General features: G+C 41.7%; 2 protein-coding genes across 2 annotated transcripts; one reads left to right on the top strand and one right to left on the bottom strand.

Moving 5' to 3' along the window:
• Positions 1–66: 66 nt before the first annotated feature.
• Positions 67–651, bottom strand: LOC147440165 (uncharacterized). Its single transcript, XM_086483809.1, has one exon. It carries the CDS (start codon positions 649–651, stop codon positions 67–69), a length of 585 nt encoding a protein of 194 aa, XP_086339935.1.
• A 17385-nt stretch (positions 652–18036) lies between these two features.
• On the top strand, positions 18037–20436 carry LOC147440164 (wall-associated receptor kinase-like 20). Its single transcript, XM_086529931.1, has 2 exons — positions 18037–19025; positions 19126–20436. The coding sequence occupies exons 1-2, from the start codon at positions 18227–18229 to the stop codon at positions 20247–20249; spliced, it is 1923 nt and encodes a 640-aa protein (XP_086386057.1). The 5' UTR covers positions 18037–18226; the 3' UTR covers positions 20250–20436.
• The last annotated feature ends 6212 nt before the right edge of the window (positions 20437–26648 follow it).

Genomic DNA, 26648 nt, shown 5'->3' with positions numbered 1-26648 from the left:
TGAACTTATGAAACCAAAACTGAATAAGTATGTCCATTCTCCAAGATAAATCAGTCTTTGCAACCTCTAAAACATGAGAATCGGACTCTGAAAATCAGGTTTTTGTAATTCAGGCACCAAAACCTGAATATCCTCTTGTATCTTCAACCCTCCTTGAATTTGAAAATATGCATATTCAGCCTTCAACAACCTGTGCATAAAGACATAATGCTCCCAGCATCCAAATAAAATAAGATCCACATGATCCATAAATATTTGTTCTTCAAAATCAAACAGTTTAGGCAAATCTGAGACAATACCACTACTTTCATAGGAAACAAGCATTCCACTCAATAAACTCTGTAATTTTATCATGAAAAAGGTCCAAAATACTATATCCCTTTGAGTTCCACGTGACTTTTGCAAAATCAGGGAAAAAACCCTCTTTGCCTGATCATCAATCTGCAAAATCTGATTTAAACAATATGAAATATGGATAATTGAGTCATCAACCTCAACAACTTGCATTTGCAAAATCTGATTTGCAACTTCTTCATTGAGAAAATCAGTAATATGGACTTCAGACATAGAAATCTGATTGTGAAAAACTCCAACATTTTGAATAATGGCAACTTCTAACTTTGAGAATAAGCTCATACAGCTGAGATACATCTCCATGATCAGCTTTAGCCACCAATTTGCATCAAATAACACTTCCAACAAATCAAATTGCACTTCATAATGACCTAGAATTGGTTCAAAATGAAAAAACCTCTTTGCAACCATCAAGCAATGCGTTGTCAACATCTGCAACATCTTAGAACACTGATACTTTGCTTCAAAATCTGAGTTAGGCTCCAAAAACCAACTTTCTTGAATTTGCAGATTCAGAAAACAACCAATCTGATCTTCTTTTGCTTTAATCTGAATTGATTCAGAGCGATAAAATAGAGTAGTAGCATCATCCTCACACAAATTTGGCAAACCTACAATAGTTTGCTCAAGTTCCTCCCCAAAAACATCATACAAATCTGAGTTTGTCTCTGAAATCAAACAAATCTGTTTTTGCATTCCAAGAAATCTTGGAGTTTGCTGCATCACATCATAATTCGAATCAAGTACTTGCAACATTGTTTTTAGATCAGAAAATTCCACTCCACCTATCAGAAAATCTCTATGTTGGTCCATAGGATCACTTCCATAGTACGTCTCGGGCTTCAAAATTGGATCAAAAACTTGCTCAGAATCAACAACAAACATATGAGCATCAATGCCATCTCCCTTACTTAAAACATGAAGTCTTCCACATTCAGGGTGACTACCCTGATCTGATTTTGGACACTCAAATGGGCTGTCCTTATCTGATTTTTGGTGATGTTCAGTCCTATCTTGGTGAGTGGAATCATGCATTGATGTTGTGTTTCCATCTTTCAATAGGTCAAGAAAAATTGCAAAAATAATGGTTTTTGCAACATCAGAGTATTCTCTAGGAGGACTTGGAACTGAAATCTGATATGGTTTACAAGATGAATTTTTAAGTCTGAGACTATCTGATGCAAAAACATTGCTTCTACACATGTTTTCAACATCATGGTTGTTATTTGGATGTATGTGGTGAAGAATTTTCCCATTTGGTGGAATTTCTGATGTCGGATTAGGGGTACCTATGGGTCCTTGGTGGCTCCTTTGGCTCACACCTCCCACTTGTACTCCCTTTCCCTGACATGTCGACACGCCCATTGGGTATTCCCACTCATCATCCTCATCCTCGCTCAACTCAAACACCTCCTCAAAAACATCCCTCAATTTTTGACATGCTTCTCGCAAACAACTCACTTTCTTCCTACTTGCACATGACTTACGTCTTTCCCCTTTATGATCAGCAAGCCACTCATATGCACTCTCCAACTCATACTCTAGGTCATCTAGCTTGTCTAATGCCCTCTCCATCTCTTCAAAGCATGATGCTTTATGCAAAATTTTTACAACTTTGCGAAGATTTCTACACAATCTGACCATGCACCATTTTTTTCAATTCTCTCCCTTTGAGCACTCATCAACCACATACGGACAAGCATCCACCTCATGCGGCCTACTCATGCAAACCTCACATTTCTTCTTCTTCTTTTTACCCATTTCCAGAAATCAAAAATCACATAACAAGTTAGCCCTCATATTCAGTGCACCACACTAAAGTGAGACTACATGTAATCCTGAAGTGGAGAGCATAGGATACAGTACCTAGATCCACCCCCATCTTGACACATAGTTGCTTCATCATGCTATACAACTTCTAAAATCAGAAATCTAGGTAAACTTTGTGCAAAATTTGAAATAACTCTTACTTGAAACACTCCAAACTTCTCAAGGATTCTTGCACTGTGCAAGTTGTCTGAAATAAATCCCAGCTACAGTTCTGATTCAGTAGCACAAATAGAGTTGAATTCAGCAACTTCACATTTTGATTCAACAGCGCTTGGTTGAATATCCAGGTTCAGATTCAGCAAATTGGATCCTCTATCTTGCAGCCCTTCACGAGACAACCCCTATTGCCTCTCTCACTTGGTACTTTGCTTCATCTATTTGTGCTTCCAAGAAACCACATTGTCCACCATCTGCTCTACAATCGCAATCGCTCATGCTGCTCATGGCCCAAAATGTCAACACGCCACAACACTAGACCCACTCTCAAGCCTCCATTAGAGTGAATGGCACGATTCAGGGACAGTCCCCCGATTCTCTGAATTGCTGAAAATTTGAATCTACAGATGAATGTTGGGGATGGATGATGCCCCCCGAGGCAACATCAAATGGTCTCTCTGACATGCAGCATCTCCCAATGGAACACACAACCCAACTCACGCAATGCCGGCACAGTAATACATCAAACACAACAGCGAAACAGGCTCAGCAGAGAAATAGGCTCAGCAGAGAAATAGGCGCAGCAGAGAGACAGACTCAGCAGGATCGCCAAATGTGTTGGGGTTCGACAACACATGAAGAAAAACAAGCTAAATAGTCCTCATAAGGCTTAATACAAGAATCAGACTCAACAGAATAACACAGAGACAAGATCAGACAGAGCAAGGAGGAGAGATTAGGGCAAACTCAGAACTTGTATTCATCTTCAAGAAAGGCTTACAGCTAATTGAGAGATCATCTCTCCAAGTCGTCCTCTAAGCCCATGAATTATCCAACACGAAACAGTTGTAACTGCCCAAAAGAAGTTCTTGGCCAAATACTGACTAAGCAGAAATCCGACTCAGAAGAAATCTGACTCAGTATAAATCCGACCCAGCAAAAATCCGACTTTAGATAATATCAGACTCAACAATATTTGATTCAGCAATATGTCATTCAACAGTAATCCAGAATCTGACGCAGCAACATCTAACTGACCAGAATCCGACTGACCAACATCTGACTGACCAGAATCCGACTGACTAGCAAAACATATCTGACTGACCACTAAATTTTCATACTGATGTGCCTGTCAACAGTCATGTTAAAAATGAATGGAGTATTAAGACTATCACTAAGAGTTTAGGACTAGCAAGAAATGAACCTATATTAACCTAAGGTCAAGGCCAATTACCTATGATTAGCACACATAAGACCTAATTTTTGATGAGTTAATTTTCACAAAGCAAATTGTTGAAACTTTAGTATGCCTAGCTCTTGAACATGAAAGAACCATAGCTTAGAAGCAAAACTTCACTTAAGCCAAGCATAGAGAATGAAGAGATGAAAAGAGCAAAATCATGGAAGGACTACACCTATTCATGCTCTTTGTGCATCCTTGAGCAAGCATCCCTTGTGTAGATAAGTCTCTTGATCTTTTATTAGAATCCAAGCTTTTTGAAGCTAAGTGTAAATACAAGCTACAAAAGCCAATTATTGAAAGCCAAAAGCACACAAGAAACATTAATGAAAACCTAATGCTAGGGTCTTGCATATCCAAATTTGCCAAAGGGAAAAAACCAAGGGAAAAAAGTGCCTTTGGTTATGCACATGGTGCTCTTTGATAGAAAATTTATGCGTACACATCAACAATGAGAGAGGTAAAATGCTTCTACAAAAGCAAATTTTGCAATTTGTACAACCTCTCATGTATGATTCAAAGTAGATTAGTTTCTAGCTCACTTGAAGTATGGAATTAAAAACAAGCCAAGAGCTAAAAATAATGCAATTTTTGATGAAATGATGTGGCTCTTTGAAAGCCGAATTTTACAATTTAAAGCTTTTCAAAAAGTTGGCTAACACTAGCTCATATGAAATTTTACATTTTTAGAGCAATCTATGAGCTAGAGATGACTGCAACTTGATGAAATGAAAATGAATGGCTCTCAATAGCCAAATTTGTACTTAAAAGCTCAAAAAGTTGGCTAAACACTAGCTCAAATGAAAACATTTACATTTTAGACCAAGCTATGAGCTAGCATATATACAACTTTTAGTTCAAAGAAATGGAATGGCTCTAAGTAGCCAAATTTTGCAATATATTGCAATGATGACCCCTTTTTGGATCATTTGAACGCACACTCCTGCCACACCACCCTTCAAAAGCAGTTCAATTGTTAGTGCTCTAAAGCATTTGCACGTCCAATACAAGCACTAAAGAAATTTTCAATCAATCATAAGCCCAAAATTTTAATGCTCTCTCTTGGCCATTAAAAGAAACTCAATTTTAATGCTTTCCAATTATTTTTCATTCAAGTCGAGCACTAAAATGTATCAAGCAATGCCAAGCTCAAGCATAAAGCACCATTCGTCTCAAAATGCAATGCAAATCTCATGCCTGCATGCATATCACAAGGAATTTTTTTTTTTTCAATTTAGCATTAACATAATACTCAAACCAAGGCAATGAAGCTCATTTGTGCATTTCAAAAGAGCTTGCCATTTAGTGCATCACAACATTTTGTCATTCAAAGTAAGAACTAAATAGATTCATGATCAATGATCACAAGCATATGAAGTCTAATGCAATGTACTCTAAATATCGTCACCCATAATCCAGTCATCATTTTTTTTTAAAATCCCCAAATTGTAACCCTTTTATGAGTGGTCAATTGACGCTAACATCCATAATCCCTAGGACAATCAACTCTGACCAATACTACTCGAGATAATAGTGGACCTTATATAGCCAAACAGTGCGGCTTTTCCTCGTTCAATCAATAAAAGCTTGTCCTTGCTAGTCCTCTCTTCGAAATAGCTCAACAATTAGTGCATTAATGCATTTCATCACTGAAATCAAGCACTAAGAGAGATTCAAACTTTAAATGCATTTATGCATTAAAAAATTATCATTTAGGACACATCATTGGCCGTTCATGAAAAATGGACGCTAACATCGGCAAAAATTCTCCTTTTTCATTTTTATCCTTGTTTTATATTGCAGTCATCTGATGACCTGCCGAGTGAGAGAGAGGGAGTGTGCGGGGCTTCTAAGATGAAGGTAGCAGAGGCGCGGGCCTAGCATGGTAGCAAGATGCAGGAATACCTACAAGAAATTGGTGTGTGTGTGTGTGCACGCTTGTGTTGGCACATGAGCATGAGGGTCGGAAGGGCAGGGTTGTGGGTAAACTTTGCTAAATCCAATTACCATGCACGTTGCGTATTGTGAGAAGAACGCTAAAATCAAGCATTGCAGGAAATTTTAATATGATGATGTGGCAGGAGTCAGCACTGCTTGAAGAAGATCAAACATTCTCCATGGATCCAAGAGATATAGCTTTTGCTATCTTAGGAGATGAGGCATCTGAAGAACATATATATGAAATGGTGAGGAGGGGATTACGGAAGGGACCCCTAGCGCAATTACCTGCAACAATAACGTCATTGAGGGGCTGCAGTAGAAGCATCATGCAACAATTTCCAAAGTGCACTAGGAACCAGGGAGCACCTACAGAACGGTTGTGTGTGTGTGTGTGTATGAAGGTGTGAGAGTGCTACAAGCCAAGGCGGTGTGTGTGTGAGTGCTTTTGAAGGTGAAGGTAGAGCTCCAAAAGGTGCAAACAATGTGTGTCTGTTTGTGGCGGGCCTATGTCGAGCCAAAGGCGGCAGAAGCAGGTACGATGCATAGCTGGCGGCAGTGTATAAGAGGACTATAATCTGATACCATATACATGTGGTAGTGATGTGTGTAAACACACTAGGACCGTCGGGGCATTTTTTCCCTCTTTAGGAGGTTTTTTCCCCCGAGCATTGTATATACGCCCATCACTCTAGGACTATTAGTCTTTCCATTGCACACTAACTAATACACTCTCTATTGTGTTCCTTGAGCTTCCTTCATCTTCTCCGAGCTGTGTGTGTTTCTCTGCAACCCTAATTCCAACAATTGGTATCAGAGCAGATTGCGTCCTCCCGGGCTTGGTCGCCAGCTGCTCTAGTACACGCCTGCTCACTTTCTTCGATTACAGTGAGGTTTGGCGAGCGTTCGCAGGTCGCCAAATATTTCGGATGAGCTCATAGAGCTCAGTCTGCTCAGATTTTTTATTCGGGCCTCCATTTCCACTACAGGCAGGTCTGCACAGGCAATTTCATCATTTTGTGCAAAATGTTTGTCAATGCCGTTTTCTGCATAACAGGTGCCTTACAGTCTTCTACGGTTTGTGCTACATAGCACGTGTTGTTCCCACTCCGTTTCTCTTATTTTTGGGCAGTTTTCACATCGGTGCAACATTTACCATGTCTGACAACAACAACACAGATGTGTTCAAGATGTTTGCTGCTGAGGACAGGTTGGATGGGGACAATTACCCTATGTGGGCTTATATGATGCAACACGTTCTTCTGTCAAAGGGCGTGTGGAATATTGTGCAAGGCATTGATGTACGTCCTGGTTCTGAGGATGTAGGCGATGTTGAGGATGTTGCAGGTCTTGCTACAAGGATTGCTGCTGTTAGAGTTGTTTTGCCTACGCTAGAACAAGCTCGTTGGGATGCTAAGGATGCGCAAGCTCATGCATTGATTGCGTTGTCTGTGAAGCGCACCATTGTTCCTCACATCCGTTCAGCGAAATCTGCAAAACAGGCTTGTGATATTCTAGCAGGTCTTTATGCAAGCCGCAATGAAGCTAAAATTGCTTTGCTGCGTAAAGAGCTGGAGTCGAAGATTATGCATGAGAAAGATGATATGGACACTTTTCTTGCTCGTGTCAAGGATATCAATGAGCAACTTATTTCTGCAGGTGAAGTCAATTCAGACAGTTCACTTGTGCAGACTGTTCTTGATGCCTTACCAGATTCTTACCAGACCCTTGCTAGTACTTGGAGACTTATGACCCAAGGAAATCCTGAAGTTGTCAAGTTTGATGCATTATGCACATTGTTGTTGCAAGAGTCACTTTCTAGAAAAAATAGGACTAGACAGCGTGCAGTTGAACAGGCTTTTATTGCTTCTCAAAGAAAGGGTGGTAACAGCAATGCAGCCACTTCTTATGGTTCTGCTACGAGTGGCAAAACTTATGTTCCTAATGCTTCTGCTGGCAGCACTTCATCTGGCAATTCTGGTGATAAGGGCAAAAAGAAGATGTGTTTCCATTATTGTAAAGCTAATGATCACTTGATCAAGTCGTGTCCTAAGTTGACGGCCAAAGAGGCTAAAAAGAAAGAGGGTGGTTCCACTACAAATGCGGCCATTGTTGAGTCTTCTGTGAAAGGAGACTGTGTTGCTGATGTTGATGCAGAGCGGGCTTTTAGCGCACAGTGCACTTATAATCCTGTTGTCCATGATGCATGCTTATCAGTTGTTGCAGATTCACATGTGTGGTATTTTGGCAATGGTGCTACAAAGCACATTACCTCACATCGTGAATTGTTCACCTCTCTCGAGTCTGTCCCTCATGGGAATTCAGTCACCTGTGCCAACAATGCATGCCTCTGATCCGGGTCAGGGAGTTGGAAAGACTGTGCTTACTGTTGCAAATGGCAGTTCCTTCACACTTGTTGATGCACTTTATGTACCTGGGATCAAGAAGAATCTCGTGTCTATATCCGCACTTGCTAGACTTGGACTTGTAGTCAAATTTGTGGATGATAGATGTACAGTTCATGATCTCAGTTTTGGTGATGAAATTGTTGCATCTGGCCTTTTGTGCCGTGGGTTGTATAAGCTCACTTTGTATGACAAGTGTGGACAAAATTTTGAAAATGCTGTTGCAGATTCAAGGGCTATTTCAGATGCAAAACTTTGGCATGCACGTTTCGGTCATCTGAATTTTGCCAGTTTGCTGCGTTTGCAAGAATCTGATATGGTTGCTTCTTTGCCGCCTCTTGAAGCACCTGTCAAACATGTTTGTGAAGGCTGTATTTTGGGTAAGATGCAGCGTTCTAAGTTTCCAAAGGATGGTTGAGTTAGGGCCACATGCAGGTTGAAGCTTGTGCATAGTGATGTTTGTGGGCCCATGCAAACTCCGTCCTTGGGCAATTACTTGTACTTCGTGACTTCCATTGATGATTACTCCAGGCATACATGGGTATTTCCGCTTAAAGCGAAGTCCGAAGTTTTTATGTGCTTCAAACAATTTCTGGCTATGGTTGAAAATGTATCAAAATGTACTATGGACACCCTCCATTCCGATCAAGGGGGGAAGTATATGTCTCATGAATTTAATGCATTTCTGCCTAGTCGTGGGATAAAACACCAATGTACAGTGCCTTATACACCTCAGCAAAATGGTGTTGCTCAGAGGAAAAACAGGTCACTTATGAAAATGGCACGATGTATGGTCAAAACTCAAGCTTTGCCGCATTCTTTTTGGCTTGAGGCCATCATGTGTGCCACTTATGTACTTAACAGGTGTCCTACAAAATATTTGCAGTCTATTACTCCATATGAAGCATGGCATGATAGAAAGCCTTCTATTGAGCACATGCGTGTTTTTGGCTGTTTGGCATATGCTTTGGTGCCACAAATACAACGCAGAAAATTGGATGATAAGGCTGTCAAATGTATTTTTGTTGGTTATAGTGCTGAAAGCAAAGGTTACAGGTTATATCATCCGCAAACAAATCATATTCTGGTTTCACGGGATGTAGTGTTTGTGGAAGATTCTGGTCAGCCTTTGCTGTCATGTACTAGAGACAATAATGTAAGCTCACAAGACATTTATGACACTTTGTTGCCTCTTTTCAGTGGTGGAAATACAAATGTAAGTTCCAATGAGGCAAATGTACATCCTGTGGGGGTTTCTAAAAATGTTATAGATCAGCCTATTACTCATGCAGATACCATGATGTACTTGATGAGGAAAGGGCTGAAAATGAGCAGCCTAGAGGGATGCGAAAATGATTGGTGCACACGTTGTGTGACAGTAAATTGGATGCACCTTTGTCTAGTCGTACTCGTTCAGGCTCTCACCATGCATCTTATGCATTAGATTGGTATGCTTTGGCTGTGTCTAGCTTACATGATGTTGAGGAGCCTCTATCTTTTGATGAAGCACAGAATTCAGAAAATTGGATGGCTGCCATGCAATCAGAATATGATGCACTTATAGAAAATGACACATGGACTTTATGTGATTTGCCTCCTGCCAAAAAGGCCATTGGTATGAAGTGGGTTTACAAGTTGAAACACAAGCCGGATGGTTAGATCAATCGCCATAAGGCTCGACTTGTTGCAAAGGGTTATGCACAGCAAAAAGGCATAGATTATGAAGAGACTTTTGCTCCCACTTGTCGTATGACTACTGTGCGTTTTCTATGTGCATTGGTAGCTCATTTTGGTTGGGATGTACATCAATAAGACATTGTAACTACTTTCTTGAATGGTGACATATTTGAGGAAGTTTATGTAACGGAGCCTCGCGGTTTTGTCATAAAAGGACAAGAGGACAAAGTGTGCAGATGTAAGAAGGCTTTGTATCGGTTGAAGCAATATCCTCGTGCTTGGTATGAGAAAGCTGACACTCATTTGGTCAAACAAGGCTTTCATAACAGTCCAACAGAAAGAACATTGTATGTAAAGCGTGAGGGTGATGTACTTCTCATTGTGGTTCTTTATGTAGATGATTGCTGATCACTGGACCAAATGAGAGACATATTGCTGAATTTAAGGCTGATTTGAATGCTACTTTCAAGATGAAAGATTTGGGGCTGTTGCATCATTACTTAGGTATACAATTTAAGCAGTGTGATGGTGGTATTGCCTTGTGTCATAAAAGTTACATAGAGGCATTTCTATGTAAGTTTGGACTTGAGGATTGCAAACCTATTGCCACTCCCATGGAAACAAGTTTGAAGTTGTCTACATGATGCTGGCGATCATGCTGATGTCACTCTTTACCAAACAGCTGTTGGCTGCCTCATTAATGTATGCAACACGAGGTCGGATATTCAGCTTGCAGTCTCACAGGTCAGCAGATTTATGCATAGCCCAGGGTCTAAGCATTGGAAGGCTGTCAAGAGGGTTTTCCGCTACCTTAGTGACACTTTACATCTTGGCTTGTTTTATCCCAAGGGGAGATCATTGTCGCAAGACTTACATGCTTTTTCGGACTCAGATTGGGCTGGTTGTTTTGACATGCGAGTGTCCACAAGTGGTTTTTGTTTCATGCTTGGCAGTTCATGTATATCATGGTTGAGCAAGAAGCAACCTATTGTGGCCCCTTCGAGTTGTGAGGCTGAGTACAGGGCAGTCTTCACAGCTACGGTTGAGTGTGTATGGCTCAGACGCCTTATGGACGATTTGGGTGCTGGACAGGACACTGCCAACACTATCTACACTAACAGTTAGAGCGCATTGGAAGGTGCAAGGAACCCAATTTTTCATGCTCGCACAAAGCACATTGAGGTGCATTACCACTATGTCAGGGAGAGGCTCTCAGCAGGAGAGATCAGCTTGGCTTATGTGCCAACAGAGGACAACCTTGCAGATCTTTTCACAAAGGCATTGTCTCGTGAGAAGCTTGAAGCTTTCCGCAAAGCTTTGGGCTTACTCCCCTTTGTGGATTGATCATGTCCTCAGGGCATGGCACTTCCCTTTACTCATGTGCCAGCTCTCGTTCACCGCATCACTCCAGGGGGGATTTGTCACCATATACATGTGGTAGTGATGTGTGTGAACACACTATGACCGTCGGGGCAATTTTTCCCTGTTTAAGAGGTTTTTTCCCCCGAGCATTGTTTATACGCCCATCACTCTAGGGCTATCAGTATTTCCATTGCACACTAAGTAATACACTCTCTATTGTGTGCCTTGAGCTTCCTTCGTCTTCTCCAAGATGTGTGTGTTTCTCTGCAACCCTAATTCCAACATAATCAATGTGAGGCAAGTTCAAAATCTGGTCAAAAGGGGCGCATGTTTGTGGTGTTCACGAGGAGTGAAGCCATGGCCAGTTTTGTAGCCGAGAATCCAGCGGATACAGGCATATTAACGGAGGTGTGGCAAGTTGGCAGCCCATAAGTCAAACACGAGAGAAAAGGGAGCTGATGGGGGCCAGCTTGCATATTCTACAGTCTAAAACCTAGATATGGTGCATGGCAGACAATGGCGGCATGCAAAGATTATCGCCAATGGAGTCATGGGCTGATCCCATTCAAGACTAGACAACATGCAGGTGAACAGGCTTTTATTGCTTCTCAAAGAAAGGGTGGTAACAACAATGCAGCCACTTCTTATGGTTCTACTGCGAGTGGCAAAACTTCTATTCCCAATGCTTCTACTGGTAGCACTTCGCTTGGCAATTCTGGTGATAACGGAAAAAAGAAGATGCATTGCCATTATTGTAAAGCTAATGATCACTTGATCAAGCAATGTCCTAAGTTGAAGGCCAAAAAGGCTAAGAAGAAAGAGGGTGGTTCCACTGCAAATGCTGGTTCCACTACAAATGCAGCCATTGTTGAGTCTTCTGTGAAAGGAGATTGTGATGCTCATGTTGATGTAGAACGGGCTTTTAGTGCTGCATAGTGCACTTACAATCCTGTTGTTCATGATGCATGCATGCCAGTTGCTGCAGATTCATATGTGTGGTATTTCGACAGTGGTGCTACAAAGCACATTACCTCACCTCGTGAATTGTTCACCTCTCTCGAGTCTGTCCCTCATGGGAATTCAGTCACTTGTGCCAACAATGCCTCTTATCCGGTTCAGGGAGTTGGAAAGATTGTGCTTACTGCTGCAAATGGCAGTTCTTTCACACTTGTTGATGCACTTTATGTACGTGAGATCAAGAAGAATCTTTTGTCTGTATCTGCACTTGCTAGACTTGGACTTGTAGTTAAATTTGTGGATGACATATGTACAATTCATGATGTCAGTTTTGGTGATGAAATTGTTGCATCTGGCGTTTTGTGTGGTGGGCTATATAAGCTCACTTTGTATGACAAGAGTGGAAATTTTTTTGCAAATGTAGTTGAAGATTCAAGGACTATTTGAGATGCAAAACTTTGGCATGCACGTTTCGGTCATCTGAATTTTGCCAGTTTGCTGCGTTTGCAAGAATCTGATATGGTTGCTTCTTTGCCGCCTCTTGAAGCACTTGTCAAACATGTTTCTGAAGGCTGTATTTTGGGTAAAATGCAGTGTTCTAAGTTTCCAAAGGATGGTTCAGTTAGGGCCACATGTAGGTTGTAGCTTGTGCATAGTGATGTTTGTGGGCCCATGCAAAATCTATCCTTGTGCAATTACCTTTACTTCGTGACTTTCATTGATGATTACTCCAGGCATGCATGGGTATTTCCGCTTAAAGCAAAGTCCGAAGTTTTTATGTGCTTCAAACAATTTCTGGCTATGGTTGAAAATGTATCGAAATGTACTATGGGCACCCTCCGTTCCAATCGAGGGGGGGAGTATATGCCTCATGAATTTAATGCATTTCTAGCTAGTCGTGGGATAAAACACCAATGTACAGTGCCTTACACACCTTAGCAAAATGGTGGTGCTGAGAGGAAAAACAGGTCACTTACGGAAATGGCACGATGTATGGTCAAAAGTCAAGCTTTGCTTTGGCTTTAGGCCATCATGTGTGCCACTTATGTACTTAACAGGTGTCCTACAAAAGATTTGCAGTCTATTACTCCATATGAAGCATGGCATGATAGCAAGCCTTCTATAGAGCACATGCGTGTTTTTGGCTGTTTGGCATATGCTTTGGTGCCACAAAAACAGTACGGAAAATTGGATGATAAGACTGTCAAATGTGTTTTTGTTGGTTATAGTGCTGAAAGCAAAGGTTACAAGTTGTATCATCCGCAAACAAAGCGTATTCTGGTTTCACGAGATGTAGTATTTGTGCAAGATTCTGTTCAGCCCTTGCTGTCATGTACTTGAGACAGTAATGTAAGCTCACGGGATATTTATGACACTTTGTTGCCTCTTTTCAGTGGTGGAAATACGAATGTAAATTCCAATGAGGCAAATGTACATCCTATGGGGGTTTCCAAAAATGTTATAGATCAACCTATTACTGATGCAGATGTACATGATGTACTTGATGAGGAAAGGGCTGAAAATGAGCAGGCTAGAGGTATGCCAAAATGGCTTGTGCATACATTGCGTGATAGTAAATTGGATGCACCTTTGTCTAGTGGTACTCGCTCAGGCTCTCGCCATGCATCTTATGCATCAGATTGTTATGCTTTGGCTGTGTCTAGCTTACATGATGTTGAGGAACCTTTGTCTTTTGATGAAGCACAAAATTCAGAAAATTGGATGGCTGCCATGCAATCAGAATATGATGTACTTATAGAAAATGACACATGGACTTTATGTGATTGGCCTCCTGGAAAAAAGGCCATTGGTATGAAGTGGGTTTACAAGTTGAAACGCAATCCGGATGGTGAGATCGATCGCCATAAGGCTTGACTTGTTGCAAAGGGTTATGCACAGCAAAAAGGCATAGATTATGAAGAGACTTTTGCTCCTACTTGTCGTATGACTATTGTGCGTTTTCTATGTGCATTGGCAGCTCATTTTGGTTGGGATGTACATCAGTTAGACATTGTTATTGCTTACTTAAATGGTGACATATTTGAGGAAGTTTATGTAACACAGTCTTGCGGTTTTGTCAAGAAAGGACAAGAGGACAAACTGTGCAAATGTAAGAAGGCTTTGTATGGGTTGAAGCAATCTCCTTGTGCTTGGTATGAGAAAGCTGACACTCATTTGGTCAAACAAGGCTTTCGTAACAGTCCTACAGAAAGCACATTGTATGTAAAGCGTGAGGGTGATGTACTTCTCATTGTGGTTCTTTATGTCGATGATTTGCTGATCACTGGACCAAATGAGAGACATTTTACTGAATATAAGGTTGATTGGAATGCTACTTTCAAGATGAAAGATTTGGGGTTGTTGCATCATTACTTGGGTATACAGTTTAAGCAGTGTGATGGTGGTATTGCCATGTGTCAGAAAAGTTACATAGAGACATTGCTATGTATGTTTGGACTTGAGGATTGCAAACCTACTGCCACTCCCATGGAAACAGGTTTGAAGTTGATTCTACATGATGCTAGTGATCCTGCTAATGCCACTCTTTACAAAACTGATGTTGGCTGCCTCGTTTATGTATGCAACATAAGGTCGGATATTCAGTTTGCAGTCTCACGGGTCGATAGATTTATGCATAGCCTAGGGTCTGAGCATTAGAAAGCTACCAAGAGGATTTTTCGATACCTTAGTGGCACTTTACATCTCGGCTTGTTTTATCCCAAGGGGGGATCATTGCTGCCAGATTTACATGCTTTTTTGGACTCAGATTGGGTTGGTTGTTTTGACATGAGAGTGTCCACTAGTGGTTTTTGTTTCATGCTTGGCAGTTCATGTATATCATGGTTGAGCAAGAAGCAACCTACTGTGGCCGCTTCTAGTTGTGAGACTGAGTACATGGCAATCTTCACAGCTACGGTTGAGTGTGTATGGCTCAAACGCCTTATGGCTGATTTGGGTGTTGGACAGGACACTGCCAACACTATTTACACTGACAGCTAGAGCACAATGGCAGGTTTGAGAAACCCAGTTTTTCATGCTCGCACAAAGCACATTGAGGTGCATTACCACTATGTCACGGAGAGGCTCTCAGCAGGAGAGATCAACTTGGCTTATGTGCCAACACAGGATGACCTTGCAGATCTTTTCACAAAGGCATTGTCTCATGAGAAGCTCGAAGCTTTCCGTAAAGCTTTGGACTTGCTCCCCTGTGTGGACTGGTCATGTCCTCAGGGCATGGCCCTTCCCTTTACTCATGTGCCACCTCTCGTTCACCGCATCACTCCAGGTGGGATTTGTTACCATATACATGTGGTAGTGATGTGTGTGAACACACTATGACCGCTGGGGCATTTTTTCCCTCTTTAGGAGGTTTTTCCCCCCGTGCATTGTATATACGCCCATCACTCTAGGGCTATCTATCTTTCCATTGCACACTAAGTAATACACTCTCAGTTGTGTGCCTTGAGCTTCCTTTGTCTTCTCCAAGTTGTGTGCGTTTCTTTGCAAACCTAATTCCAACAATGGCTACGATATAAAGCCCAATTTTGTAAAAATTTTGGACCCAAGTTTTTGGATAATGAAGGGAGCATACGATCGTTCTATCTATTGAGTCTTCCCTCTTGCTTCTATTGCTTGTATCTCCCTCATACATTGTGGAATTTCTATTCTGAGACTTGCTACATGTTCCAAGTGAAATCTCTTTTGTTTAAGGAAAGTTTCTCGTGATAGCTGTGTGGTTTAAATTGTATCTCTCAACATATTGTTTGGGCTCATATTGCACAAACCACATTCACAAATTAGTTTGGAGCATAATAGCGGATAGAGCATGCTTAGAGGAAGCTATCAAGTATTTTTGGCATCCAAATCTACTTGCAAAATAGATTAGTGTTATTAGCTACGATTTTTCTCAAGTGTTAAAATGGAAATTTGAAGTATTAAGGAAATCCAATATGGCATGTCCTATTCATGTAGTAAGTTTGAGTGCATTCGGAGTCTTGTAACTACCCCAAATTATCATTTGAGGCTTGCAATGAAGCAGACTAATATTTAGTGATGTCATCAGTCCATCTTGCTTCTGTTGTGTGTGTGTGTAAGGCCGAAGTGACACTAATAGTCTCCAGGGGAGAGCAGCGAGAGAGAGTATGCGGCCAAGGGATGCTTATTGAATAAGGCTACCCCAAGTTGATTGCGCAAGGTTGCCCCCTCTCTTTGATGCTGCTGCACGTTAAAAATCTTTTAACATTATCTAGGAGCCAAAAAAATTGCAAGCACTGCTTTCTGTGTTGCCTTGCGAATGAGCCCCTTGTGGACTGCCTACTATGTGTGCTCGATGCATATTTCCACATGCTCCAAAAACTCCCCAAACTTGCATTGAGAGCTTAGCGCTACTGTGTTCCTTCTTTACCTTGCTGCTTTGTGTTGAGTGTTTTAATGTTACCCGAGATGCAAAAATTATTTTGTTGTAAGCTTCAATGCTCGAAGGCTACAAGCTCTAAAGCTCACAATATAATGTTATTGTGTGTAGCTCACAAAACTACAAAATTGTAGAAAACAATTTCTTGATACCGACCGTGAGGACCTTGCGAGGGAGGTGTGAGCTTAGTACGTGCTGTGTGTGGAGAAGATGTGGATGGAGAAGCTCTAAAGCTCACAATATAATGTTTATTGTGTATAGCTCACAAAACTCCAAAATTGTACAAAACAATTTCTTGCTATGAGCTAAGGTCTCAAGCCTTAGCTCACTAGACCTCGTGCATGTGCGAAGAAGGTGCTCGAGATGATGCTCCTCCCCCTAGCTTTGATACCAATCGTGAGGACCTTGCGAGGGAGGTGCGAGCTTAGTACGTGCTGTGTGTGGAGAAGAGGAAATAGATGTGGATGTAGAAGCCTCTCAATATGCTAGAGAGCTCTTTATTGCTTTGTATATGTAAGGAATAAGGGTGAACCGAGTGGGTAGTAGGAATGTCCGATCCCGTGTAAGAGGCACACCACCTTTGTACCGTGTAAGAGGGACACCACCTCTCAATATGTTAGAGAGCTCTTTATTGCTTTGTATATGTAAGGAATAAGGGTGAACCGAGTGGGTAGTAGGAATGTCCGGTCCCGTGTAAGAGGCACACCACCTTTACCTCAACAATGAGCACTTACATGCTTAGATAAAAGGAGTGGAAATTAAGAGATGGTCATTTGCAGGACTTGGTTGTGTATTGGTTCGTCTCAAAAGTCATTATTGCCACAGATAAGGGTGCCTTCCATTCTCAACTTTGCCAAATTTGAGACAAGGCAATGTTAACCTTAATGTGCATGTAAAGCCTTGGATGAGACAAGGGTGGTTGCATCAACCTTTGCTGGTGGGAAGGTGTATTGCAACTTGCCTAGGTTTTAATGCATCCTTGAACCTGGTCTCAAGAGTGTCCAACCCTCTTTCTATTATATGAACCGTCCTCTTTCTATTATTTAAAGCTTAAGTGCCCACTAAAAATACTGGCATTCATATAATGGCGCGAGGCTTGAGAGAGAGAGAGAGAGAGAGAGAGAGAGGACCAAGTGGTGGGATCGATGATCGAGAACTAGAAAACGTTTTTCAAAATTGTGAGACATCGTTGGATGGAGTCCATGTTTACTTTTAATGTCCTTATTTTTACTTTTGACTACTCCGCTTTAACTTATATAGATGTGAAATGGAAGGTTGGACAAGCAAACCCACGCGGGTGCATTGTTAGAGCAGCTGCCTGCCATCGAGGGGGTTGTAGATTCGAGGCTTGGGCCACCAATCGAGAAGTCTATGCGGGAAACTTTTTGTAGGCTCCACCCTCCTCAAAATCCCCCCTTGACGATCTGAATACATGTTCTAGGTCCTTGGGGACTATTCCCATATGCATGTGTGTGTGTGTGTGTGTGTGTGTGGGATGCTTCTCTCCCTACTTGTGAAGCCGTTGTACATAGGGTGTGTGCGTGTGTTTCAAAGTTCTTATACTCTAAAAAAAATATTAAAAAAATCCCCCCAAAGCCTTGGCCACCGTCGAGACGATCCCACCGCCCCACGGGGTTCATTTAGAACCCGTGGCACATACCGTTGTGGGGTAGTAAACAACTTAGTGGTGGAGGGGATGAGGATTGGGGACCTCGTCACTATATCGGGAGGGGTAACTCAAATAAGTTGGCCACGGGATAACGAGATCTACCATTTCCCGCTCTACTGAGAGAAGTGCGATGAGAAGAGACGTAGCAGAAAGAGTACCTATAGTCCTCCTAAGTCCCGATTCAGCAAGACAAGCGGGCTTGATTAGGTCAAGAGACAGCTCTCATGTCGTTTCTGCACACACGTGCTCTTGGACATGGAGCCATCTCGGATTCCCGCAAACTGCGGCTGGGGTTACTGCTGTGGCTTCTTGCAGCACATGTTTGCGGTCAGCAGTGCCCTCCTTGCGGCAACCGGACAGTTCCTTACCCTCTCAGCACGTCCGCCAAGTGTGGCCATCCACATTACAGGCTTTCCTGCACGTCCTCACTTAGCCAGCTTCAATTCGAGGCAGTCTCGGGTTCCTACATTGTGCGCGACATCGCACCTGCCTTGCAGCTCCTCACCATCTCTCCCGCTCCCTTACTCTCAGACGGTGCCTCCTGCATCAGCGAAGATTTGGTTAATGGTGGCCTCATCCTCAACCAGAGCCAGCCCTTTTCAATTACCTCTGCGAACAGCCTCGTCTTTTTCAACTGCACGCAGCTTTTGCTTCAATCGCCTCTCAACTGCACAACGGCCAGCCCCTGCAATCAGGCCTTCGCGGCGTCAGGTGATGCATCTTGCCATTCTCTCCTCTGTTGCACCGTTGCTTCAGCAGGCCCTTCGAACCTCTTTACAATTCCCTTGAATGAATCAGTATGCTCTGCATACACGAGTGTGGTGAGCATCAACCTATCATTGCCCGCGCAAAGATGGAGTTTTGGTGTGCAGATTCGTTGGGATACACCAACAGAGCCTTCTTGTGCTAATCAGACGCAGTGTCCCACCCATTCTGCCTGCTGGACAGATGTAACTGGTCTCAGCACATGCCGATGCAGGTCGGGCTATGCTTGGGACCCCTTTGATGGACTCTGTAAACAAGGTATAGTGAGCAGTTCTGCATTGAAGTGCTCATGTGTGAAGTATATCATGGGGCTGAAACATCATAATGTTCATAATCACTATTGCATTCTCTGGTGCAGGTGGTGCCCTCAGGCACAGGATTTCCCTCATCGCTGGCCTCACGCCTTCCCTGTTCGTGGCGGTGGTATGCTTTGCCTTGATAAGCATGGTTGCTTGTAGAAAACGGCAGGCGAAACAACAGGCCAAGGACAAGATATCACAAGAGAGGTCACGGATTCTTAATGCCAACGGTGGCAAGGCAGCCCTCTTCAGTGTCAAAGAAATGAAGTTAGCAACAGCCCATTTTAGCAAAGATTGTCTTCTGGGCAGTGGTGGCTTTGGGCAAGTATATAAGGGAGTGTTGAGGGATGGGACAGTAGTGGCAATCAAGGTGGCCAAGCTTGGCAATTTGAAGGGAAGTGATCAAGTCCTGAATGAGGTGAGGATTTTGTCACAGGTCAATCACCGCAACCTTGTGCGTCTCGTTGGCTGCTGTATAGAAACAGAGCAACCCCTCATGGTATACGAGTATGTACCCAATGGAACTCTCTTTGATCACTTGGCTCCATCATTAGGGGATACAAAACAGAGGAAGCTCACTTGGGAGAGACGATTGCGTGTCGCAATAGAGACAGCAGAGGCACTTGCTTATTTGCACTCCTCAGCTTATCCTCCTATCATACACAGAGATGTCAAATCCTCCAACATCTTACTGGATGCCAACTTGACAGCCAAGGTCTCAGATTTTGGCTTGTCGCGCTTAGTGGAGGACGATGTCACCCACATCTCCACATGTGCACAGGGCACCCTTGGGTATCTGGACCCTCACTATTACCGCAACTACCAGCTTACTGACAAGAGTGATGTCTACAGTTTTGGTGTTGTCCTGCTTGAGCTTGTTACGTCGCAGAGGGCAATTGACTTTGCACGAAGCAGTGATGACGTCAACTTAGTTATTTATGTGGGCAACAGGTATGCCCGGGGCTGCTTGGACGAAGTTTTGGATACCACCTTGGTGCTAGCAGCCTCTGAATCGGAGATTGTCTCTATGAAGGATCTCATTGCTCTGGCCATGGCTTGCCTGCAGGAGGATGCTGACAATCGGCCCCGAATGGTAGAGGTTGTTCAACAAATAGATTCAATTTTGCAAGAGCTTTCCATCGACAGGCGCACTCGTCCTGCAAGCTCTATCCACGAAATTTGATTTGAATTGAGGTACACCATAGCCAATTGTTGCTGTTTTTTAAAACCATTGATTGCCGCATGACTCGATCGCAAAACTGAAGTCAGGTTTCATGGCGTTAATGGTTGAATTGGCTTTTGGGACATTGACTTGTTTGATGAACACGAGTCAAAACAGGATCTGCCTAGTCTTGTTCGTTGTTGCATAATGCGTGATCTGAGAGTGTGTCGAATGAATTTGTTTTAATTTCATGGTTAAGAGTCTTTCAGCTGCCACGAGGAGAGACATTGAGGGGTACAATACATGCATATACCTTTGCTGTAGGCTTTGGTAGAGAATCCCACTTATACCATGTTGTTTTGGGACGTAGCCTAGCACAAGAAGATTTAGAATTTTTCTCATGTAGGAAAACGGAGTCTTTCTTAGTGTTTATCATACAATGCATAACATCATGAGTTTTCGTGAGGGAGGCGCTGCATACCCAGCTAGGTACGATTGGGGGCAGGGGACCGCCAATTGAGGCGGGTGTCATCCGATCATTTATATCCACGAATGGAATAAGAAATTCAAAACTAGAGAAGAGAAGGAAATACTAAGGGAACGATGAAGAAAACAAGAGTAGGTGCCCCTCAGTTTATTTTAATTGAAGATCTCTTTGAAAGTAAATGGCAAAACGCTAGTAACCTAAGTGGAAAACGTGAGATTTCTTATGGAAAATGAATGGACTTGAGGATGAGAAAAGTGAAGTGTGTCGAAGACATGAAATGTGAAAAGTTGTTCAAAGATACGGAAAGTGAAATAGTTAAGAAGAGATAAAACGAGGAGTCTCATTTGCTTATAAGAGAAACCTTGCACCTCTCTCTCTCTCTCTCTCTCTCTCTCTCTCTCTCTCTCACACACACACACACACACACACACACACACACACACACACACACACATACATTCTTTATTGAAATAGTGGAAAGAGTTGGAGCTTGATAGCTTTTCTAGAGTCAAACTTAGAGCTACAAGACATAATATCTGAGGACTAGTTGAGTTGGTCAAGTTTGATTAATGCTTCAAGACTTCAAATGACATTGAACTCGATGGCATAGTCATACAAGGTAGGTTTAGATGAGTCTGGCACCAAACTTCGGATGAATGGAATTCATGTTTAGATCATAGCACATCAAAACAGACTAGTTGAAATGAATTGAATGAATGAACAAGTTTAGATTATAGAGAGATTAAATGAATCATGATTTAGTGTATGATTCAGATTATAGCTTGAATGAATGAACGAGTTCAAATTACAGAGATAATAAACGATACATTGCTTTGAATGGGATTCAGATTATAGCTTGAATAAATGCTTCATGTACAAACTCAAGACTCAATGATACATTGGATATAATATACTCTAAAAATAATTGATTGACAGCTTGAGATTAGGTTCTAGCTCAAGTGATACAAATGACACAAATGGTTAACAGTAGCCTTCGTAAGCTCTGCTCAGCTCTTCTAAGGGTTGTCTAAGAGCTATAAAGGTCAACTAAGAGCTCCAAAATGAGATTAGTGGGTTCTATTTATAGGTATTTCCATTGGATTTCTGATTGTTCCACTAGCGTATAATATGAAATTGTTGCCACCTTCATATGGAGTCTGTTGCAACACTTCAATATGAGACAACTTCTAGGACTTGTCCTTGAGGAGAGTGCTATCAAGACAGACATCTTTGAAGTTGATAAGGAGATTGTCTCCACCATCTTTATTCCTCCTCTCCTCTCTTGAATTTTGGTATATCCAAAATTTTAGATGACAAGACATTATCTTTTCCTTTTACTCTTCCTCTTATCTGGCGCCTTCTTGACTTTAGGTTTTTGAACTACACAAGTGGACGTTTGAGTGAGCAGAGATGGTGGTCCACAAGTTTGTTGATTGGTTCCAGATTGCCTAGCCACCATCTAGTTTTGAAAAGTTAAGGAGGTTATTTTATCCTTCTTAATTAATCTGTACATTGTCTCTTGCTGAGGTTGCTTCTTTCTAGAAGTCAACACCTCTTTTTCATAGGGGGTAAGTTGATGGCACTTCTTTGTATGTGGGTCATATATTGTCTTCTTACACTTTGCCAATCTGGCTCTAATCATTTTGTGGCAGATGGAGGTAGTTGTCATTCAACAAGCTGGATCTAGTTGGTTCACTTTGATTCAAGTTTCGAACTGAATTTAAACCATCTCTTTGAATTGTGGCTCATGACTAGCTTTGTTGGGTAGATCCTTCTCTAGAATTTTAGATGCTTGGATTAACAGTTGGGAAAGATCATTGGTGTACTTAACAAGTTGTCCCAATCGATCCTTCCATTGGTCTATCATATCCCTAAGGTTGGCTAGATCTTCTTTGAGGTCAAAGAATGTATCCTTTATGTTTTTAGTAGTGTCTTTACTTCAAGCCACCTACGAGGCATTGGTGCGCTCATGCCAATCGCGGAGCTAGTCAACAAGCTTGACATACTCCATCTTATCAACAAGTTCGTGGTACATTGTATAAATGGCAGAGTAAAACCTTGGCAGTTCATCCTCCTACATTGGCAATGCATACATTAAAACTTGTGAGTTTGGAACTGTTTCAATATAGTGCATCACTAGATCATTCGTAGGCAACATCATCTTTTTGGTTATCGTGATTAGATGGAACAATCGTACGAGAGACTAGTACTGTCATCTTGGCAATTCTACCTTTGTTGCTTGATGCATTGTTCTCTAGTACAACATCCACTTTGTGATCAAGGATCTTCCTAGCAATCTGCAGTGTTTCATTGGTTGACTTGATCTCATCTGTGATTACCTTCATACATATGTAGGCATGTCGATTTTCCAATAAAATTTCTAATTGGATCCCCAAACTTTGTGTGTTCATTGCAAAGACTCCCATTTACATTTGCCTTTGGGATCATATACTCTGAGATCCTGTTCAGAACTTGCATTACATTTGGATGAGCGGGTAGCTAGCATTCTATTCGATAATGGAATTTTTGAGATTATCACTTGACTACTATCCATTTAGCTCCCACATACAGAATCTTAAACCTCTCTAGATTTGAGTAAGTATCATCATCATTTAAGTATGCATAGATTTGGAGCTTCTTTTCTCTCCTCATCTACTTATTCATACTCAGAGCTTGATTGTAAAATAAGGTGCTAAATTGAGTATCTGGATCCTTCTCCATCTATAAAAGTCTTTCCTTTATCCATATAAAACAGACTGGTTTTGTATCCATTAGGAAGAGGATGGGGTGTAAGAGGGCCTCTTTATTTGCCATGAGCTTATGAAGGTGATTAACATTTTGACAAATAGGTGTACGCCATCTGTGCAAGAATGGTGGGTGTGTAAGAGATGTGTAAGAGAGGTCAAAGGATGCACTTTTTCCCCCAAAAGGTAGGTGGAAAATTTTATGATTTTTGACCTTCCATAACTCCCACATATGATCTCTGATTTGAGCGGAGATCATAGATCTGCAATCTACGCGTCGATATCTTTCCATAGATATGCTACATGATATGGTTTTACCTGCTAGATTTTAAATTCCATTTTGGGGGGGAAACTTTGAATTCAAATAAACTAACCGTTTTGCCCGTTTGAATTCAAATGTCCTTTGATTACTTTCTTATTACTAAAGGTTTGACTTCCTTAAATTGCCAAACAAAGAGGCCCTCATAGACCCCATTCTCTTCCTAATGCTAATAAGCCTACTGGTTTTGAATCTGATTAGGTTGCTTGTCTTGGTTGTTTGGAGTTGGTTGTGAATGCTCCTTGGCATGATGTAGAGTTTGCTCAGTAGGACCACTTAACCTTAGTAGGACCAATCAACCTTCTTTGACCAATAATATTAGTGTCATTGTCATCATATCATCATTTGGCTTGAGGAAAGAATTTGGATTTGGCTTGGTAGTATCATGGGCTCTTTGTCTTCTTCATCCTCCTTATCATCTCTACCTTCTTCAGCTTTATCATCTTTGTCTTCTTTGTTTAACACATTGTCCTTGCCTTGTCTTGCTTGAAGGTGTTTGATGAGTATTTGGTTCGCCAATGTGGAGGTGCATTCAAAAGCAAAAGCACTTAAATTGTCTTTCATGTTATCCACTAACTGCTGCTGTAATTTCTCCATGTTTAGAGTGATATTCCCTTTATAGTCAAGAATATCTTCTACCAATACATGCCGGATATATTTATTCAGAATAGGTTGTTTTATCACACTCTTGATTGCCTTTATATTGTCAATACTAGCCTGTTTTTGATTGAGAATTGACTTATATTCAGAGGTTTTCTGTTGAAGGTTCTTGCATGAGGCTCTTGTTTTGGGCTACCACATTTATGATGGTGTTCCATCCTGTTTGTATAGTGGCAATGTAGCTATCTATCAAAGAATCAACATCCTCTAATCACTGTCAAACTGCATGACAGGGGCAACATAGGGAGATCGGTGTAATTGAGTTAAGATGGATTTTTTTGCAAAGCCCGTAGCTTATATCTGTTGAAAATAGTGGTGTTATTTTGTGCCTTACATTGTGGTGCTCGTTGTTCCTTGGACGACTTATGTGGTCTTGGTGGCCTTCATTTGAGTTCTCTTACTAGGGTCCTGATAAATATCAATGGCTATTTCTAGAGTGTTACCTAGCAATGACAATATGATAGTGTTTTCTAGTATATTACCTGCTAAGTTTGGTGACCCTCCAATCTGTTTGCCTTCAAATTTTCCAGACGTGTTCTTTGCTTTGCCCTTAATCATTTGTTAGATATCCTTCTGGTCAATCCAAACACGCTGTTTCTTTGTTGTTGGTTTAGAGACAATGTTATGACCCTAGGATGTTTAGGTTCAAAGGTTTGTTAGTAGGCAAACTGCCAGATATACCATGCCTTGTTTGGTGACCCTCCAATCTGTTTGCCTTCAAGTTTTCGAGACGTGTTCTTTGCTTTGCCCTTAATCATTTGTCAGATATCCTTTTGGTTAGTCCAAACACGTTGTTTCTTTGTTGTTGGTTTAGAGGGGGCTTTCACTTTGCGAGTTTGTGCTACCATACTATTGTACACAATTGTGCTCAGATCACTCGAATAAGTTTTATCCAGAGTTTTGGCTAGCATCATACTAACCATCTTTTCAAAAATATATGCGGGGTTGTTCTTCAGACTTAGATCCTTTGCAACAAGTTTATATGCCGCCTTGTTTGGTAGGGCTGAGACTGGGACGCCTTGTCCTTTAGATTTTCTTTTCAGGTTAAGAAAGGAAGATTGGCTTAGCTACTTAAAGATGGAAGTAGGGTGACAATTGTCGCGATGTTTTGTGAAGTTATTGAAGTAGGTATGAGCTAAGTTGCATTGCACATTAGACGATGCTTTAATAGGCTATATTACACAACACCTCATATTAAATGGACGTATTATGTGGTGCCACATCAACAAAAACACCATCTCCACTTTTATAACAGCTGGATTAAATTTAATTCTGTAACATTTAATGGCCTAAAAACTTGTGTGTAGCGGAAATTAGCATGAACATAGTGGGCATTTCATTAGAATAGATTCCTAATGAGAATTACAAGAGTGCTTGGGTGGAGAGAGCAACAAAAAGCATAACACCTAGTTAGATAGCATAAACAATACTTTCAAAAGAGAGAGAAATTAAGCTATTGACAACAATTGAGGACTGGATTTACATGGAGCCGGTCCCCCCTCCAAAAGTCTTTGTATTACGGTTTCTCCCATCAAGAGAGACATTGTACAATACAATTCTTTGTGTTCCTTCAAGACTAGCTAGTGCAATGAAGATGAAAGCTTCATGCACCAAGCAAAACACTTATCAACCACAACATCAATTGTCTCCGGTCTCAGACCCAAGACCTCCCACACCTTCGAAGATGGTGAGAGCTAGAGGGGTATGAGAGTAGATTGAGAGGAAGAAGGAGTATTCTTACGAGAAAGATGTACATCTCCTCACATAATCACTCATATTAGCATAGCTTAGCTTAGTAATTAGCATGGTAGAGGAGATGAGCATGCATTGAAGCTTGGCTCTTGGTTGGATTTGCATCACAAAGCCAAGAGTTGTTGGTGTAGGCCTCCCTTCTCACAAGCTTGGAGTAGGTGGTAAGCTTTCCATTAAAGCTTGAGATGGAGAGAGAATCTTCTTTACTTCACACATGAGATTGTGTGAGTGTGTGTGTGATAATGCCTTGCAAAAATCAGCCCTCTCTCTCTCTCTTGGTCGACCCCTCTTGCTATTTGCTCATGCTCTACTCTCATTGGACCTCCCCAGGCCTAGCCAATGGTAATTAAGAAATAGAAGTGATAGCCTTCTGACATGTGTCCCCCTTTCCCCTTTAGGTAATTTAATAATTCAACTAAACTCTCATTGGACCCCTTTGCCTCGTGGTCAATAGGAAT

The sequence above is a fragment of the Adiantum capillus-veneris genome, chromosome 15, assembly GCF_014529385.1.
Source record: "Adiantum capillus-veneris isolate H3 chromosome 15, ASM1452938v2, whole genome shotgun sequence".
Taxonomy (NCBI): domain Eukaryota; kingdom Viridiplantae; phylum Streptophyta; class Polypodiopsida; order Polypodiales; family Pteridaceae; genus Adiantum; species Adiantum capillus-veneris.
This window is presented reverse-complemented; position numbering and strand designations above follow the sequence as displayed.